Source organism: Leptosomus discolor, chromosome 14 (assembly GCF_034619465.1).
Source record: "Leptosomus discolor isolate bLepDis1 chromosome 14, bLepDis1.hap2, whole genome shotgun sequence".
In the NCBI taxonomy this organism is placed as follows: Eukaryota; Metazoa; Chordata; class Aves; order Leptosomiformes; family Leptosomidae; genus Leptosomus; species Leptosomus discolor.
The window spans coordinates 10,066,070-10,086,619 of record NC_141404.1 but is presented as its reverse complement, the minus strand read 5'-3'; the positions used below and the strand labels follow the sequence as shown (position 1 = coordinate 10,086,619).

At 34.5% G+C, this 20,550-nt stretch overlaps 1 protein-coding gene across 1 annotated transcript in view; it reads right to left on the bottom strand.

The window, feature by feature from the left end:
- The window catches only part of SNX29 (sorting nexin 29), a 137,521-nt gene that overhangs the window by 33,761 nt on the left and 83,210 nt on the right, over positions 1-20,550 (bottom strand). The window contains exon 21 of the mRNA XM_086472830.1: positions 15,850-15,990. Within this exon, the coding sequence (XP_086328956.1) occupies positions 15,850-15,990 (141 nt within the window). The remainder of the gene's footprint in view (positions 1-15,849; positions 15,991-20,550) is intronic.

Sequence of the window (20,550 nt, the reverse complement as noted above, 5' to 3'; positions counted from 1 at the left end):
ACAGAAGTCTATACAAGCTGTTGGGAAACGTTAAAGCAAAAATTTTAATACATGGAGACATATAATATTAGAATAAAATGGAATGCTAATAATAAACAGAAGTGTAGTGCAATACTACTTAACTAATTGACTAACACAAATTTTGTTATTTTTCCTCTTTTCACTATGATTTTTGTTCCTACTGGATTCTTTGGCTAGCTCACAGGACAGCCTTGTCTTCCCATCTTTTCACTCAAAGTATCATGTCATCACGTTGGTTGGGACACTAATTTGCTACCACCAGCTGTGTGAGGCAGAAGACAAGGAAGCGTGGCAAATAGAAGATCTCAGAGCAGCAGAACAAGTTTGTGGAACAGCTTTGGTTCCAAAAGCTTTAACCACATGAATTTGGTGATGTTTGGCACATGAAACCACTTCAGTTCTTGAGTAATCCTCTCCCCAGTCTTATCTGACTGTGTATAATGGAGGAAGGGGGAGCAGTGCTTTGCTCTACAAAGGGCAGACACAGCCTCAGCTTAAAGTCACTCCAAAGAACCAGACTCACCCCCACTCCACTTCCTTGATTCTACTTTCATCACTTCTATCAATTATGTTTTCAAGTCCCCAAGAAAAATCTACATTTTTAAAGTATCACATTCGTTAGAATTTTTTCAGTTCTTGAGTTTTTTGGTCATAAATCCTCAACAACAGTATTTTCACTGAAACCATTTTAATTACGTTAAAATTTGCTCTTAAGCAGAAGCTGCATTCTTTTAGTATGACTTCTGCACTGAACAAGTATTTATTTAAATACATTTTCTTTTACAGGGAGGACCACTTTGTTATAAACACAGGACCAAAATGCTGAATGTAGGTACTTTCTGTCCCTTATGTTATTGTAAAGAGTCTCATTAACTACAGATAATAATGGCACAAAGCAGTTTTCTAATTAAGACTGCCAGAACATGCTTAGGGAATGCATTTTTGCTGTTTACACAGCTGATCAAATTAGTACTTACAATATAGATATTTTTCTGCAATTTATTCAAGCAAAATACAGAAAATCTCAGAAATTAAACTCAGCCTGAAAACAGTTAAAAATGCTCTTTTAGCCTGACATAAATTTGATCTCTAAAACAAACACTGAGCCATCTACCATGAAATACTGTACCATGTACTAAGGCCCATTGGCCTTACCAGAAGTAATGTAAACCAAGGTCAAAATGATTCAGCTGTAGGTCTATACCTTATCATTAGATGTGCATTTTTGCAACAGCAGGTCAGCTACTCAGAGGAATTATTTTACCACACCTTTGTTACCACCAAGTTGTTGCAGTAATAAAGAGTTTTTGTCACAAAAAAGTAAATAGAATAACTGGTGACAGAAAATCACCATTGGTTCCAAGCCTGGCCATTTTTTTCAGCCTCAAATAGTAAAAAGGTAACAGTTACCCTCTTTTCATTGGACCCAATTATCAACAGCTGGAATCTAAATAGTATTTTATATTCCAACTCCTAAATGATATTTTTATTTACAAACAAAAAGTAAAGGGAAAGGGTTTGATTTGGATTCATACAAGTGAAAAAATCCCATACTTCTAGTACATGTCTTTGGGGATTGTATGAGACTGTATCTGTCAATACAAATCTACACTTGCATATCTATTCAGTCAGGAAACAGCAAAGATCTTTCCCCAAGATTCACTATACCGATTTATGTATGCTTGATATGAATGTACTTTGGGGACAAACTAATTTTGTTAAAACTACAACTACATACACTTTTGCAAAAACCTTCCATTTTCACAGCATTAAAGGTTAGATAACATAGTTTCATTTTTAGGAAAATAACTGCATGTATGAGAAGATAAAGTAACAGTACTAAATAACGTACGCTTTCAAGATCTCACCAAAGAGAAATCCCGCTAACATGGTTGAAAAAATAGACCTGCTCTCAAAAATAGGGATGGGTATTATTACAAAGATCAAAGGTGTTTTCTGAAATTCAAGTAAGAAAAATGTATAGAAGAAATGGAATGTGTAAGATGAGCAAACAGCAGGTCTTGTCTCTTAACAAGGAAAAAGAACTTGGGTCTCAAATAATCAAGGCAGTCATTTGACCAGTTGGGATCTGAATCACAATGAAGATCTTTTCTTTGCCTCATAAATGCCTCGTTTTATTTGCAGGAATGCTTTAAGAATTTTACCTGCCTTTATTACATATGTTGTTTTTTTTAAAAAAACAGCTCTTTCAAATCTGGCTATAAAAATAAATTTTGAATAATTGTGGCACTGATTGTTTTTTCCAGAAGCATATATCAAAAATGGCACTAAACCCAGCATTATATGTATTTGGTTCCTATATGTTCAAGAGCTGTAACTATTTATAGGACACAAGTTATATATCATGTGAAATTATTCAGAAAAAATAAAGTGTTCTATATTAAGCTTTTCTCCATTTTTATATAGAAAGTATTAGACCCTTCCAAGAACCAATCTGGGAGCACATTTTTAAGCGTTTTCCTCAGTCAGGCCCTAGATGCTATTTCTACAAATCTTTCCATGAAGGTATTTGAACAATTGGCTACAATCTCACTAACTTCAAAACCAAAAGGCAAGGCTAATTGTCCCTTTCAGTTCTTCTAACCGGCTCCAGTAGTAGACTGAATGATCCCACCAATCTTGAAGAAATTAACTCTTAACTATTACTTGTAAAACATCTCCTACTGTATTCACAGTAAACCGAATCCCTGATCCTGTGGCACTACAGGGAGCCAAAGAGTATTCAAAGAAGGCATGAGCTCTGCTTTCAAGATTTGAGATTTCTTTTCAGTTCAAAAGACAAAGTCTTTGAGCCATATATCCTCACTGTGAGGGATTATTTATGGACAGCTACTACCGCTCCTGGTAATGATGCTGAAATTACCTTACTGTACTTGAAAAGCGGTTCCAATCTGACCAAAGAGAAAACCTCATGTATTCATCTCTACCTGATTAACAATCCATGAAAGCATTCTCTGCACAGAAAAGGAATTAGTACGTGCAGGGATACATTGCCTATAACTGTAATCCATTGCCCTTTTTAATTGATTAAGAATCTCTCGTTCCTTATTAAAAGAAAGGGTACTATACAGACAGGGACTCTGTTACATAAAAAATATGGAGAGATTCTCATATACATCTGTAGGGCATCACAGCCACATTTACCATCAATTCATGCACAGTAAGATAATATTGTCCACAAATTTTTAATTGAGACTTAACATACCAGCATTCACCTTCAATTTGTAGGCATAATTTCTGAAAAATAAAGCTACTAGTGTTTCTGCACAAACTACTGTCAAAGTTATTTCCTAGCCCACAGTTCAAGAGAATATACTTTTGATTAAAAGCCCACAAAATTTCAGTTAACAAGCAAAACTGCTTCAGATTGCAGAAGCATCAAAACACACCTTGGAAAATATTTTTAATCTGAAATTAACGTCTTTCAAAATACTTTATGAAATTCTTTTTGACTGACAATTTGCCAAGTTTCTGCCCACAGCAAAATGCTAATATCAAATTACAAATCTCTAACAATGAGAATACATAATGGAAATCTTATAGACTCTCAACAGGTATTAGAATATGCTGTTAAGTTATAAAACTAAAAAGCAGAGTCTGACACATGGTATTTTATTTTACAGTGTTCTGCTGTTTTTCATTGCAAGACAAGTTCATTCCAACTTGCAGTTTAAATCGTTTCACACGACTGCTGGTCTTTCATATACATTGTTAGTATGTAACAGATGGCAAAAACATCAATATTCTTCATTATTAATGGCACAGATCACTTAAGATGTTTTCAAATATTTCCCATGAGCTGTTGGAAATGGTATGATTGCCATGGTTACCTGCTGTGATTTAGGGACAGATAAAAAACTTTCATATTCTGGGTTTGGTGCTGTTGCAATCAACATAAAATGCACTGCTTCTGATGTTCTAACCACTATTTACCACTTAACTAACTTCCCATTGTTAGCACTGGGGGGGGGGGGGACACAACAAAAACAACAAAACAGCTCAGGGCTCAATCCAACTCAATTAAAATAAAAGGAAACATGTCTTTAGGACTTTAATGACAGCTGTATCAGCTGCCAATATTACACAACGCATCCCATCCTAAATAAATCTGACACAGGGCTATTCAAAGACGACCCTGCAAATGCAGAATTAAACTCGGGTTATTCTAGCGTAGCCTGATATTTTTCACCACTTGGTCAACCGTTCTTTGCAAAATTATCATATCAGTTTTTGTCTGTTTGCAAGACACTAAATCATTAACCTCTAAGTGAAACTGGAAATCGGAAGCTGAAATGGGAGCTAAGCAAACAGTCAAACTGCTGAGTCATTCTCACTGTTCTCTGAGTAAAAAATAGTAAGATAGCAAGTATTAATTTTTTACAGGCTAACTGACAGCTTTGCAAAGGTCACAAGAAAACATGACTTCAACACACCTGTCCATCAGTAACTACTGCATCATGAAACAGTTTTATGGAGGTACAGTTTGCAATACTAAATATATCAAATACTACCACATTATACAAAAATCATCTCAAAATTACTGAAACTATGTAAGCTTAAAATTTCCATCCTACTTGTATTGACAGTTTCTGCATGGCAGAATCAGGCTAGCGTTATACAACAAAACAAGGGTATACAATACATGAAATTCCCATTTTTACCATATCACTGCAAGATTTTTTTGTACATTTCTATTCAGTGGAACAAACAGGAATTTAAGAGGATAAGATACAAAGAAGAAATCAAGGAACTGTCAGTTTTGAAAAGAAATCTATCTTTCTTTAAATAGACTCTCTACATAATTGTAATTATTACTTAGTGTTTCTCCACTAAAATAGTTGATGCATTTCCATCTCCAACTACAGGTTCGTTTCAATGATACCAGAAAGTAAGTTGTGGTTACTGCCACTGTTAGAAAAAGAACTCAGTTGGTAATGTCATGCTAACAAAATCCAGTGTCATTTAAATAGTTTGTTACTTAAAGACGTAAATGCCAACTATGTGTCAATTTGTCAACTAGTCAGGAATCAACTGTTCATAAAAAAGCATCAATAGAAAACTGCTGCCTACAGCAAGACCCCTAGGGCTTATCTTTTGCTCAGCTATTGAACAGGAAAATTCTATTTCTCTCTTCTTCTCAGACCAAGTATTATCAGTCTACTCTATATTTTTATTCAGGAAATTCTGGAAACTACGACAACAGTTCATGAAATTGAGATCCATTTTTTCACTAGCCTATATTACAGTAATAACTATCAACAATATTAGTTAAAATGTGTCTCAGTTCAGTGCTTCCCCCCAACATTGCAGTCTTCTTTCTCAATTTCTTTCTTTTATCAGATTTGAAGATGCCCTGAATACCAATAAAGATGAACTCTAAATTTAAAACAACAAAAAAAACAACCCCCAAACCCTTTAGAAACATGGTACATACAGTGCTTACAGGGTACAAGCTTATATATACAAGCTTACAGTGATGCCTTCCCTTAAACATAAAATAATAAATTAAAAACAAAGAACACCACAGCAAAGAGCCAAACCCAGAAACAGCTTAATAAAAAGGTATGATTTCTCTTCTACTCTTCTCAGCAAGTGAAATTGCTTTCAAAATTCCCCACAAAGTTCAGTAATAATTGTTTCTTTACCACATATCAGTAAATATTTTCCCTTTGCAGTAAGAACCTTCAAGGAGAAGTTATGCAACTTCTCTCTTGTTGGATGGTTCCAGCAAGTCAGGAGGGGGGATACTACGAGAATATGGATGGGTGCAGACTGCCACAGAACTGCTGAAAGAGGAGGTTACAGAGAGCCACACAGTGGCCCAGATACCACTCTGGGCTAACTTCTCCCCTGATAGGTCTGGCTAAGATTACAGCAGTGTTGCTTAGTCTGCTGATAACCAGCAACACCACAGAACCACAGAATGTCAGGGGTTGGAAGGAACCTCGAAGGATCACCTAGTCCAACCCCTTTGCCAAAGCAGGACCACCTAGAGTAGATCACACAGGAACACGTTCAGGCGGGTTTTGATCTAAGACATCTAATCTGCAAGAAAGCTGCTAGCTTCTGGCTACTGTCTACACATGTGGGCTAACAGTATCCAAGTATGTTTGTTTGAAACGTTTTAACTCTAGCAAGTAAAAGTACGATTTTGAAAAAAAAAAAAAAAAAAAATCAGAAAAATACATTAATTTTACCATCCCAACTGCCAAATAGTTCTGGGACAGAAGACGGTCTTTAAACTTTACTCCCACTCAAAAGACTGGATGCTTTTTTCACAGAAATTTTATTTTGACACACTCTGATAAATGATTCCATTTCCTAAATTAAAAATTGAGTGAATGAGGAATATTGATATCAAGCCCCCACTATTTATAATGCATTCATGTAAAGACATTTTACATGGCACAATGAGAAAAATCAGATTTTTCATGCAGGAAGTGTCCAGCATTTCACACAATATGAGGTATTCAGTGTTTAGTTTTCTCCACCTTTTCAAAAATTAACACCAAATGTTTAGTACTAGCAATCACCGAAAAAGCGGTAGAGCAAGTAAGAATAGAATTTTCCAATATTTATAAAACAATATATTTCAGGGCTGGGGGGGAGGAATGATATAAAATCAAACATATTGATAGGCACAGAAAGACAGAAAAATGTGGGAATGTGAGTAAAATTTCAAATTCAGATAAAGGAGGTGTTAGTTTTATTTCTGTAATCAGGTGTACCTGTTAAGGCCTCTCTGAGAGGAAATTTATTAATCCAAGTAACTTGGTAATTTAGCATCACCAAGAAGTAAATTTAGAAATTATTTTCTTATTTTCGTTTTATATCAGGAGGCTACTAGGATACCTAAACGACACGAGTTGTTACAAAACTTCAATACTTTTACCTAGCAGTTGTCCAAGTAGCATATAAATTACATTCTGTTTTTTCTCCCCATAATGCCATGATGTAAAGCAACACCATCTGAACTGTTTCTATTGGCTCTGTCTTCAATAATTTGTTAGAATAAACCACTTCTCTTAACTATAGGATTACAAGACAGCAAAAACCAAACTACCTCTTGACAGGCAAAATTCTGTTTTGTAGACCCTAAGTAGTCTGTGTTGCTTCTTCCTAAACTTCAACAGCAATTAATGGCAAATTTTTGTGATTTGAAGAGAAAAAGACTCAATTCACTATTTTCAGGAAATGTTACACCTGAGCACCAAATAAAGACATTAATTCAGTGAGACATTCTGAAAGAGATGGAGAAGTACAAGATGGCAAACTGTTCACCTTTTAAATTAAACCACCAAAACCAAAATATACTACTCTGCACTGTGCTAGCTTTAACCTTCATGCTGAGTATCAGGTAACCCAGACATTTCATAGCACAGAACTTGAAGTGATTTGTTATAAAGTATTTGTCATACAATACCCAACCATTTCCTACTGACTTATTTCTCTTCTCTTAGATAGTGGCATGACAAAAAAAAAGGAAATGAAGAAGAACTGAATGCTCTTTTCTAAGTGCTCTATACATAAAACATAAACTGCAGTCTTTTCCACTAGAAAACCCAGAGGATCTGGATTCAAAACCTGAAATACTCTGTAGTCCCCCTTAGTGTGCAGGTTACAGTGTCAGAAAAGAGGTGTGCTTTGACTAGAAATCTTAACAGTTACACCAAATGTGAAATTGCTTTTATTTCTATCTGTATGGTACTTCAATTAAGTTACCTATTTGAAAACTAGATAGTATCAATTCAATCTCAATGTCCATTTAAAGCTCATACTTCTTTGAGAATTGAACTTTCCAATTATGAAGTAACATGGTGAACTCAGAGGACAAAATTTCTTTTATGGCTTTAGAATGCCAAAAAAACAGTGTTATAGAATTAACGCATATGGCTACACACATAAGATTAATTTGAGTTCCCCTCCCAATTTGAACACAACACAAATGGATGCCTTTCTTTTTCTGACAATTTTATATTAGCTACAGCTTTTCCTAAAACTCCCAAGGCAAAACAGTATATGAAAATAACTCAATATAGTAGTTAAGTACATTAAGAGGGTTGAAAACTAAAATCTACTCACTTTGAAAATCCAGAATAATATAGACTTTAAGCATCTGTATTACATAATCCAAAAATCAAATTAAATAAGCATTAATAAAAGCAATCCTTGACTTCAAATTTTTAATATATAACTTAAGGATTTATATTTTCAAAGCTTTTCTCCTTTAATAAATGTATTCCAATTCCAAAACATCAGAGAGTCATAATTTTCTCCTAATTCTACTTGAAGACATCAGATATCAAAGCTTAGTACTAAGAAATATTTAGTCCACTGCCCCAAAGACATTATCTAGAAGTTTTGCTTTCTTCTCTGCTTTCTAAGTCACAGCTCCCTATGACAATGTGACTTGGACAAACTAATCTGAGGAAGAATAGTTTCTATGAACTACTCAACCCCATAACGTACAAAGCACATATATCTGTACTTCTGATCTCAATGCAAGTCAAACACATACTTAAATTTTAGGTTGGCCTGAACTGCTTTGCTGAATCAGGACACAAAAACACCCAAACCTAAAATGAAATTACTTCCTTCTCTAGGATTCTTTCTGAGTCATCCTCTTTCAAACATTCCATATTTCTTCTGTTATTGTCTATGTAATAGTTAAACAGGAAATGTTACGCTTCCTATTTTAAAATACATATTTCAAACACTGCCAGTACATGAACTATTACAATTGTATTTGCTGTCATGGCAATAAAATGTACATTGGACATATGCATGCAACTTGTGAATTAATTCCTTTAAACCATTAACGTGATTTTCCATGTCAGTCTAGAGATACTGGTAGTGTCTCTATTAATGTGAAGATATAGGATATTTATTGGAATAGTAGTGAAGTTGGAGAAAGTATGAACACAGGCCCTTCTCCAGATCTGAAAGACGCACAAAGTTTCATTCCTTGTTTCTGTCAGTCCTGAATGCTCATCTGTAAGTCAACAGTATCTCAGTTTCACTGTATCACAATAGCAAAACACACACTGTGTTAATGTATGTATACAAACTATGTAACGTACTGTGCAATGTAGTGAGCACAGTACAACAAACACTGAATTCTGAACTCATTCTGTGCTGTAAATGTGACTGGTTATGGCAAACACACAAGTCTTTTCTTGAGGAGGCAGAAATAGTTCTACTGAATGTCAATAACCTTAAAAGAAAGTTAGGTAGCATCATGCTCTCTGAAGAATACTAGCAAAATAATTAGGTTTTTTTCCCAAACAGCGATCTCATCAAATCATTCATCTCTCTCCTCATCACAATCCCGCAGCAGCTACCCCCCTCTTTCCGACAGAAAAATACTTCCAAGTGTAAGAAGAAATCTTAAACACCAGAAGTCTATCTTAGATACTTGCAGGTACATGAGCACTTCATGCCACAGAAACAGTAGAAAACAAGTGAAAAGGAGGAAACAGAGGATCCAGTACTGGAATCTTCATGGAAATGCACTGGTCTGGTGACCTCTGTCCCTAACCCAGAACGGTTCCCCCTCAGGGGAACCTCAAGGCCAGCTTACTACTCAACAACGAACTCTGAAACATAATACAGGACAGCCCCGCTTCCTTGAGCTATGCATGAAGAGCCTTGCATTCTTTTTCCTTGCTTCTTTCTGTCAAACTCAGGGAGAAGCTTTCTTAAAAAAACCTTATTCCTCTCATGTTTCTTCTCCTCTTAGCCCTTTCCAAGGAGAGTTTAGTACCTCCACCATCTGGTCTAAAAATCAGCTTTAAAAAGGTACTTGTCTCTGAATAGAGAGGTCCTGTTGGCCCAAACTGGCAGATCAACTTTTTACAGTAAGGAAATACATAACAGGGGTTACACATCAACAGCATAATGTGGAACACTTAAGAGCAAAAATATTAAAATTCAAACTCTAATTTGAATGGCTTTGAATTACTTCACATATATACGTATACACACACACAGAGCCAGACAACTCTTTACTTGATACACTTTTAAAAACCAATAAACATTATAAGCAAAAAACACAAGCTATATTCTGTTTTCCTTTATTTGCAATAAAATGTTTACCTTCTATGCCTTTTAATCCTAAAATAGTTACCCTGCAGACTGTCTTAAACTCTTCACTATCTTCAGTAACGGGCAATCAGGTCAGACACTGATAAAAAAGCAGCTATGCTGGCAGGAAAAAAAAAACAATAACAAAACAAAACAAATCACCACCAACAAAAAAGAAGCCATCTGCACTGTTACTGCAAAGACAGATTTCCACTGACATAAATGGCAGAAAGATGAAGTCCTTGGTGACCAGAACTTGCAGAATTATAAGATACGTTCCAGAAGCCAACTTCATATATATCCTAAATGCTGTCTTTGATGTTGTCATATGCATACACATGTGTATATATGTGTATACAAATAGGTATCTTTTACGATATGTGCGCAGAGTATTTACAAACTTTAAGAACAATTACATACATAAAATAACCTATAATTTAGTTTAGTCACTGACAGGTGAGAGGGACACATTTACTTTATTGAACTAACACTTGGGCGTAAAACAAGCTATGGCTTGAGAAACAGCTCACAGACTTCAGTTGCATGGGTTAACAATGATGAATGATGTTGCTCTCAACATTTTCTCCTAGACAGAAAATTTATTTTAGATTTCTGTATTGTTTCTCCTTTGCAGCTGAGGAGTCATGGCAAAGTCACTCTCTTCTACTCTCAGAAAAGTGCTGTGTATTCTTTCCATATGGGGTATCCGATGTTTTAAAAGAAAGCAAAGGATATCATGCAGTTGAGTCAGCACTCAGTGGAAAGCTACCTTATTCAATTTCTACACACTTAGACAATCACTGAATTCACATTTTCAGTGGAAGCAAAGAACCATTTCTATTTTGATATGTCCTCTATTGGGACAATACCCTTGTAAGAGGATACTTAATTAGATGTTTACTCAGTTACTAAAATCCATTCTTCACTTGTTATGTCCTGCCCAGTGTCATAACTGTAGCAACTGAGATTTTAAGGACATTGCAATATTCAAAAAATTAGAATAATAGGTCCAGTAAATACTCATGTATTACTACTTAATCATTAGCCTGAAAGCAACTTTTCAAGAAGACACCAAAACAGCACCAACAAAGTAAATGTGACTGATTATGGCAAACACACAAGTCTTTTCTTGAGGCTCATCTTAAATGAAAAAAAATTAAGCTGTATTTCTATGCAAAAGTATACAGGGAGCCCTTCACAATCAAGTATTATGATTGTATGAAGCTTCTCTTCATAAGCTTCACATAACTCTGCATGAGCTTCACATAACTCTAGACCAGAGCGTGCTGGCTCATGGAACCAAACCAGTCCTTTGGATATTAGGAACCTGACAGGAAGGCAGTAGTCACAAAGACTTGGTATATACACCTACATATAAAACACTTAGCAAACCACAAACCAGGCTGATACATGTGGAGCATGTTTTAAAACTACAAAACCCAAACAGCCCAATGTTAAAAATACGGTTCAAATTTGTAAGTTTTAAATAAAATTATCTGCAGTTTAAAAAAGAAGAATAAAAATATACGATGAGTATATGACATTTCTCTTATACACGCAGCAGAAGAAAACAAATACGTTTCTTGTTTGTGTGAAAACAAGACATCAAAAAATCGGCGGAAGAACGCTTATTCTTGCAAGGACTACTCATGAAGATTTTGACAAATATTTGCTACCAGCACTGAAAGATCATTAATAGACAATATATGGGATGAGGACTAGCATATAGAAAACCTGAAGTCTTGCAAGCATTATCGTTATATTTTCCTTCAGTAATTAAATTATCTGTTGTGACTTGATTCAAAGGAACATTTATAAATCAAATTATTCATTTCATTGTTTCACATTACTTCTAACTTACTATATTAAAATGTTTAAACTGATACACTGAAAATAAGTTTACCAACCTGAAAGGCAAATACACACTCTTCTTTGTAACTGAAAAAAGTTTTCTTGTGCAAAGCAGTATTTTTTCCTCTTCTCTGTTCATTTTCTACTTACTGGTTTTCTGTATATTTAATCTGTATTTCCTCAAGCATTAACTCTAGTTCCTAATACTATACACATAATTTGTTGAAAGATCATGAACATGAACTATTAAGATAAATTGTCTGAACGTAAGGCAAACAAGTGAAATGCAAAAATACATTAAAAAGTAATAATTAGAATTAATATTAGATTCTTTATCTATTGTTGTACAATTGTTAAATATTTTCATATTTCACTGCTACTTGATGACTATATATGCGATAATAAATACTTGATTTTCTTACTTTTTAAAACCCTCATTCAGCTGAAATTCTGCTTTCTTTTTGCATTTCCTTATGTCAGACTCTGCAACTTTGCACTTGAACCTGATCTCCCCAACTTCTATTGTGGTAAGCACAAAAATTATGCATGAAAATTAATAGTTCTCCACTCTCTTCTAGTCAAGTTCCCTCTTCAGTGCTCCAATATTTTGCATAGCAAAACAGTGGACGGTATTTTGTGACTCCGCAGGAGTTGTTCTAGGTCATTCCGTAGAACATGGTGTCCTCTTGTGGTCTTGCAGTTTCCCTCAATCCAAGACATATAACTGAACACCAAATTTAGTGGTGGTCTCAAGAGAGGTATGAATTACAGCAAAACCCTCTTGCAATGCCATTAACATTTAGAATAAGCATATCACCTTCATTAGCCTCGCAGTACCAAACACAGTGATATGCAATGAATAACATCACTCAGGCAGAGAGCTGAAGGATATAAAAGCACACACCACCATTTTCCAAAAGTTGTAAAATAGTCTTCTTTAGACATCTACATATGTAGGACTATGTTTCACCAATAGGATATTTGGGCATCTGATAACACTGAGGACTTGTAAGGGATATGAAAAACATAGACTGACATAAACTGAACAGAGATACTCTTGTTACCAGAATTTAGCTACTGAAACTGCTCTTTAGTCACTCATTTAAGATTGTATTGATTAATCTAGAAATGGGAAGACAGCTGCAATTCTATTAAAAACAGTATAACATATCAGAGAGAAAAAATACCTATTGAAATCTAAAAGTATATCTAAACGGGAACATGCTTTGGTAGCTACTGAAGTTAAAAAAAGGAGTTTTGAAAAAAGTAGCATTGTCAGTATGTCTTGCCCAGAGCAGCCGTGGCTGTCCCCTCCCCCTGGCAGTGTTCAAGGCCAGCCTGGATGGGGCTTGGAGCAACCTGGTCTGGTGGAAGGTGTCCCTGCCCATGGCAGGGCGGGGTGGAACCAGGTGATCTTTCAGGTGCCTTCTAACCCAAACCATTCTACAATTCTAACGCTTATTACCAACATCTGCACGAGTAACATCCTCTACAAATCCCTCATCCTAAACTGAAAGTTCCACAGAATTCCACATGAATTAATTGATTTCACACTGAATTTTTAAACCTTCCAATTACATCAACTTGCTCTGTCATGGAAAGGAGGGCCATGTCAAGGCCATTAACCCATCTCAGTCAGTGCACAGTGCAATGTGTTCCAAGTGGCTATTGTTTCTACTGAATTGTTCCTGAAGCATGATCCACCATACTGCACAAAACCATGCAATATTCCTAGATGCAATACATACTGTGACATGGTACCGAAAATAGAATCACTAAAAGGACAAAAATTTGCCTACAGAACGTTCTGTGGAAACAAGCTCTTGTGAGATAAATTGATGGAAGCTCTTGCAAAGCTGATGTGAAAGTGCCACTTTGCGACCTGCAAGCTTTTTACAGCAGGTAGCCAGAAGTATAATGAATAATCAATTCCAGTTACACAACTGGCTTATGACTCATCATAGCAGTCTTTCAGAACTGAAATAGATGGCATCCATTTCTTACTGTAAAGTTACTTTTTCTAAGATCCGATATGACAGAAAGTGATTGTGGGTTCACGTATGATTAAGGTAGAATTCTGGCCCAAAGCTAAAGCACTGAAAAAATAAGCGATGCAAATTTTTTAACAAGTTGCTCAACTGATAATTTTGTAGGCATCAATCGTGCAACTGAAATTGTAGTTCAATTAGTGTTTAAAGTAATTAAGGATGAAAGACTATCAAAAAAAGCTTAAAAGAAGGCTTTTGTAATTTATTGAAGTGGCCGATACTCCATCACTTCAAAAATGGAGAATTAGTTATGCAACAAAGAAGAAAATACATTGTTTCTATTACAAAACTATCCACTAAAAATGAAATGAAAAATGCATGAACTTCTAGTATCTGAAAAAAGAGCAGAAAAGCTCTCGGAAGTACTTTCATTTACTAGGTCAGTAGGCAATGAACAACTACATTAACTTCATGCCAAGCAAACAGACCTACAGGTTTTCTTGATAAATCCCATATATATTTATATCACCACCAGATATGTGCAATATATATATATTAATTCCAGATTATGTGCATCACTACTCATTTCATATCATATGTGCCAAGCTTACCTACTCATTTTTTCAGAACACTTCAGAAATCATTTGAAGTCAGATGAAAGTTACTATCTTTAAACATTCACAATCCACATGCACCAACATCTCAATGCCATGGAGGAACTTATAAACCTTTTTTGTTTGTTTGTTCTTGAAATTTTATATTACTTTATACAAATTAGCAATGATGATTTTTCTATCATAGACAAAGTTGCAACAGATAGAACAAGCATGAATTCTGGCATTTTAGTGATACATGTATTAATGTGGTCTTAGGCCAAATAAAATCATGAAGACCTTTTCAGTATTTTAGTCATTATGTCAGCTTTCTTTTGACGACTACACTGATCACTATGGATGGTGCTTCTTAGATATTTGATGCAAGAACTCAGTGATAATAAGAGAAAAAAAATTAAAAAAGGAGAAAATCCCATATAAAAGCTAACAAATTTGATCAACATTTGGAATGCTGACTTAAGCACCCAGTGATTTAGTACAGACTTTTTTAGTCATAAGCATGTTTTAAATCTCAAAGATTTTACTTGTAATAGTTAAATAAATTTTTCAGATCATTCTTACACTGTAAAGAAAAATTACTTTGATTACTTCTCTTTTCAATCCTTCCTGGATTTGTCATGTATATTGCAATGTGTATTTAAACATTTTAAAGTTTTGGAGATTAAGGATCAAACTACACGATACTACATATTTACTACATACATAGTACAGTATTTACTGTATTTGTTTCAAAATCCCTATATGATAGGTAAACGCAGAAATTCCCATTTTAAAATGGGAGAGCTAAAACACAAAGACACAGATTATGGGAATTAAGCACTCAAATGCCTTTAAAAAGCTGGCTGAAAACAACAATTGGTGAATAGCACAGGAAATTTAAGGAATTTAGACTGATACTTTTTAAAATTTACAGACATATTTAATGAATTACTGACCACTGTTAATTGTTGGCATTTATTGAAAAGAACAGAGTAGAGATTACATTTTACATATACAGCTGTCCAGTACAGTTTTGGGGGTTTTGTGCATTTGTCTACTGTGTATGTCATGAATATTTCATTTAATAAAATCAGTTTTCTTTTCCAAGAGTGGAAAAATCAGTGCATTAACTGAATTATCAGTGATGAGGGCAAAGTCTGTATAAAAATAGCTGGTACTGTCTAGTAGGTGTAAAACATATTTATGACAGTCACCTCTTTTTTTGTGTGTGTGGATAGGAAAGGTTTTTTTTTTCCCCAACTCTTACTGATACTATGAGTTCTCTTAAGTACCTTGTTTCCAATGGCCTTTTTTGGTGGAAAGTTAAAAGTCCTCACTTGTTGGTATTTATTTTGTAATTTATGATGCAAGCTTCTGAACTCCGCATATCTTCGATAAACATTCCATTCATCGTCCTTTATCCTAATATAAACCTGCAAAATACAGACACGTAAGGAAATAATTTAAAGACAAACCATTGAACTAACGTATCTCCTTCACTCTTTAAAGCTTCATGGCTTTAACACCTTCCCATTCATGATGCAATGGCACCAGAAGTTCCAGGACCACTTACCCATAGATGCATTTCTGACTGTACTTTTGCTGTTTCTGTTGCACAGGTCATTAATCTTATTCTCTCCCTTCTTCCCTCTCCTTCTCTTTTTCTCTCTTATTATTATATTAATCAAGACAAACATAGCTTGCTCATTTTAACAAACTCTGAGGCAACCATGGCAGCATTTTTTGTTACCATGGTTTCCAGCATATTCTAATAGCCAGTGATCAAAGGAAAAAATAATTTAATAACACTATAAAATTGATTTCTATGTACTCAACACAATTTTTCAACTTTGTAAATCAGCTTTGCAGCATCAGAACTGCCTAACATAATTTTATCCAAAGTATGAAACTTAATTTACTTTCTGAAAGAAATTACATTGAAAACTAAACTAGAAATTTTATTGTTTGGAAAATAAACACAGTTCATTCTCTCTGCTTGTATAGGACATTAAGTATAATTTAACACAGCTGTAGTTTTGTGATTCTGTTTTTGTTTGCCGCTCAATTATTTCATGAGCATATTACCAATTACATGCTAAATACTCATGTTTTCTAGGAAAATTTAATGCAGAAGTGAAATATACTTAAGAGAAAGCTGAGATTTCATTCATTACTAGGGAATAACCTTTCCTCTACAGAAATGAACCCACCATTTAAAAGAATGCTGAAACAGCACAAGTCAGAAACTATAAACCAAGCATCAAAACTCATTATCATGCTGCACCCCAGAACAACATTACTTTCTACTACTGAAAATACCTTAACATGACATACGTAACAGAATTTTAAGATCAAGTTATACAAAGTTGAAAGAACTTACGCTCATTCTCTGATCAATTCCAAATCACTACATTTCCTTTCAAATGCCCATGTTTTCCTGAAATCGTCTACTTCCTAAGCTAATTAAATAATTTTCAAGGTAATGAAACTTTAGAGACCAAATCACAATCACCACTAGTATGCTTATTTGATTGTAGACAAAGGATTTTATTTTAATATTCTCTTGAATATCAAAAAATGAATTACATAGCTTTTGCTTGTAATTTAGGAGCAATTTCCAATTGGGTCTCCCACCTAAAGATTGATTAGTAACCTTTTTCGTAGCTATGATTTACAGCAGCTGAAAGAAAATTTCAATAAGAATATATAATGAATTAGTCTGTTATTTTCTCATCGCAAACATGTTTGAGGTCAAAGATTTGAAGAGAAAAAGCAAAACCAGTGGTAATTTAATTTTTTGTTTTCCAGCCAACTACAGGCTAACTTAATATTACTGAAATGCTGAAAAGCTTCTGAGAAACAATTTGAAAGCACTAGTTTAATGATTGTATAATGAAATTAATAAACCCTACTCCCATGGTACTGGTTTTTGAGCCAAAAGTTTCTTTAATAGCTTAAGGAATCTTTAAGCACTTCTGAATCAAAAATGCTGTTAAATCTTGGTAACAGACTAGTCACTATTGACACAGTACACTGCTACTTATGTATGAAAGTCTGAGGAGAAGAAAGGATAAAGGTCAAAATTCCAACTTGCTCCAGTTCCAGTGTACCTTCACAGATTAAATGCCTATAACCAAGATTCATTCTTCAGGTCTGCAGAAGGCTGAAGTGGGTGCTTTTCTTTTTGGATACAAAATATAGATTGGCATATTTAGGATTAACTTTCTGGCTCACTCTCAAGCACTGCAGGTAGAAAGATTTACCAAATGGGATACTAGAATATCTTCTCCTGTTGCAATAGCATGTTCTTGGTAAAGAAGCTATAACATGTTTCTGTAAGATGAGAATACTTGCTTCAGATACAGGAATAGCTGCTTAGACAGAACAGATTAAAATAAAAAAGGATGACAAGATTAATAATCAAACCTGCTCATGCTAATAGAACATGTAAAGCTTAAGAAGCATATTGCTAGCACTCAGCAGGATAAACCAATGAGTGAATGACAGTTCTTAAATGGATTTTATGGATCTCCTAAGACTGGCACTTTGAACATTGTGGAAGGATGGGAGAAGAGATTTTACAGGAAGGGAGGTGCTTAACTTGGCTCTTCTCTGCCCCGTGCCCTCCCCCCAGACAAAGTAAGCTTGGAACAAATTAAAAAATTACACAGAACAGATGCTCCTCCAACTACCTCTGTTGATACACCTGTTCTAACACTTTGTTGGGTTAGAAAGGCCAACAAAAACAATGCGAGGAGATGATATGAAGTTCAAACTGCAAGCATTTCAGCTTTTATACTTCCTATAGGTAGAATCTACCAACAAAATGTTGCATCTCCTTTACCTCTTCCCTTTGAAACAGTCAATTTAAATAATGATATATTGTATTATATAATCATAAAACAACCATAATTTCATGCCAGGTCCAAACTGCAACACTTCTAACGTCTCCAAATCATCTTCTAGAATATTAAAATTATCTTCTAAATACCTTAATCCTACTGTGAGCCGTGTTATCTTTTACCAATCTTAACAGTAAGGATATTTTCTGTTTTATTCTTACAAATTGTAATCTATTAAACAGCATAAAATGACATCCCCTTCTGCTCAACTACAGAGAGGGAACATCCAGCACAAGACAGGGACTTCTTACAAGTCCAGTTCAGAATTACTGATGGAGACCTGCAAGTAGTAAGAAGAGACAAGTTCTCATCTGAAGTTTTCCTCAACTACCTAACCCAGTTTTATCATTTTCACTGCTTCTACTGTAAGTTTCACACACACGCACAAAAAAACCCAACACCAAACCAAACCCCAAAAACATCTGTGTAAGAATGCCTGTTAAATTTCTTCATGATAAAAAAGGGGAGAAGAAACAGAAAAGAAACAATTTCAGTGCTCTGAACTATAAAGCAAAACTTCTTAACCTCAACAAAAGTACTGCCAGTACTTTTGTAGCGTATTGTTAACGTAATCTAAGAAAAATGACTGAGTAGTCTTTCTGCAGAAAGAAGAAAATGCATTCATTCTAACCAGAGGTGCAGACATGTTCCGGGATGAGTTTCTGTAACTACTACTTCTTCTCAAATATTGGTTTATGATGATAATAAAGTTTTAAAAATTCTCAAAACTAACTCAACTTCAACGTATATCTTAATGATTCAGGGACACTAAATTAAAAATATTACCAAAATTTACAATTTAAGAAATAATTGTATTCAGGGGATTGGAAATGCATTTTCTTCCTATTTCATAGTGAAATCGTGCATCATTTCCTTTCTTTTCTGAGAGGAATGATGCATTTCAACCTATTTAGGAAGCTTTTATCAAAATTATTTCTGCACTTAAATATATAGAAGTAAAAGGTATGAATCCAAAGGAGAAATATATAGCAAAAAACAAAGAAACAGTTACATTTCTTGACTTTAATTCAGGACAACGGGATTCTGTTTAGAATATAAATTCAAGCTGGATACTTTAATGTGTTCATTTCTCGAATATAAATGCAAGTTATATTTTGACACAGCTGCAGGACTGCATTTATGGTTAAGTTCCTGATTTGAAAATGATCCAATTTAAGAATTTCTGCATAATGAGAAAAAAATGGAACAATGAAACTTCTCAGCTGTGATATAAGCAGCTTTTTGTGTACCCTTCTATGTACAGAGACATAACAGAAATTAAAGTGAACAAGCTTTTACCTCAATAAGACCATTTTATCTACTTACACAAAGACTACAAATAATATAATATATTTTGTTAAGTCTTCAACTTTTTGGTATTTAGCTCATAAAAATCATCAAAACAGCGTCAAATAAACGAAAGAATGCATATGAACCTTCAAAGCAGCCAATATTGTTCTACTAAACAGAAAAATGTCATGCATTTTAGGCCTGTCCACTCAATTACACACACGGAAAACTGTGTTACTGTGTTTCTGTAGTCACAGTTCTGTTTCTGTTCACCAAAACAGCACTGAAGTGACCGGACACTAAAGAACAAAAGCAGCATGCCTATGCTTTTGCTGGATGGAATCAGTACCTTTTGTATTTTTAATACAAATCAAATCAGCACAGAAGATTTCACTCAATAACATAATTAGCTCCTTTTGACAGTGAAATATTACTTATAATACCCCAAAATAATTAACATTTCACAAATATGCACTTTGAACCGATATAGTCATTGCAATGCATGACAACCACTGCAGTGAAAGAAGTTTCTGCAGAAGATAATATAGGTAAAAATGGCAGAACTGCTGGCTTTTTCTCCAAATAGAATATTTTGGGTGCTCTGGCTGGTGGAAGGAGGATATCTCACAAATCAGTTTGTAAGTAAGATAACTATTATTTACTCTAGATATTTTTTTGATATAAATTATTTTCTTCTTTCAGTAGTAGGTATAAGATAATTTGAAAATTGAAACGCTACTTCTAGTTTTCCTAGTATTTTTTGCACCCAGATTAGCATTTCTATAAGCACATTGATGTATT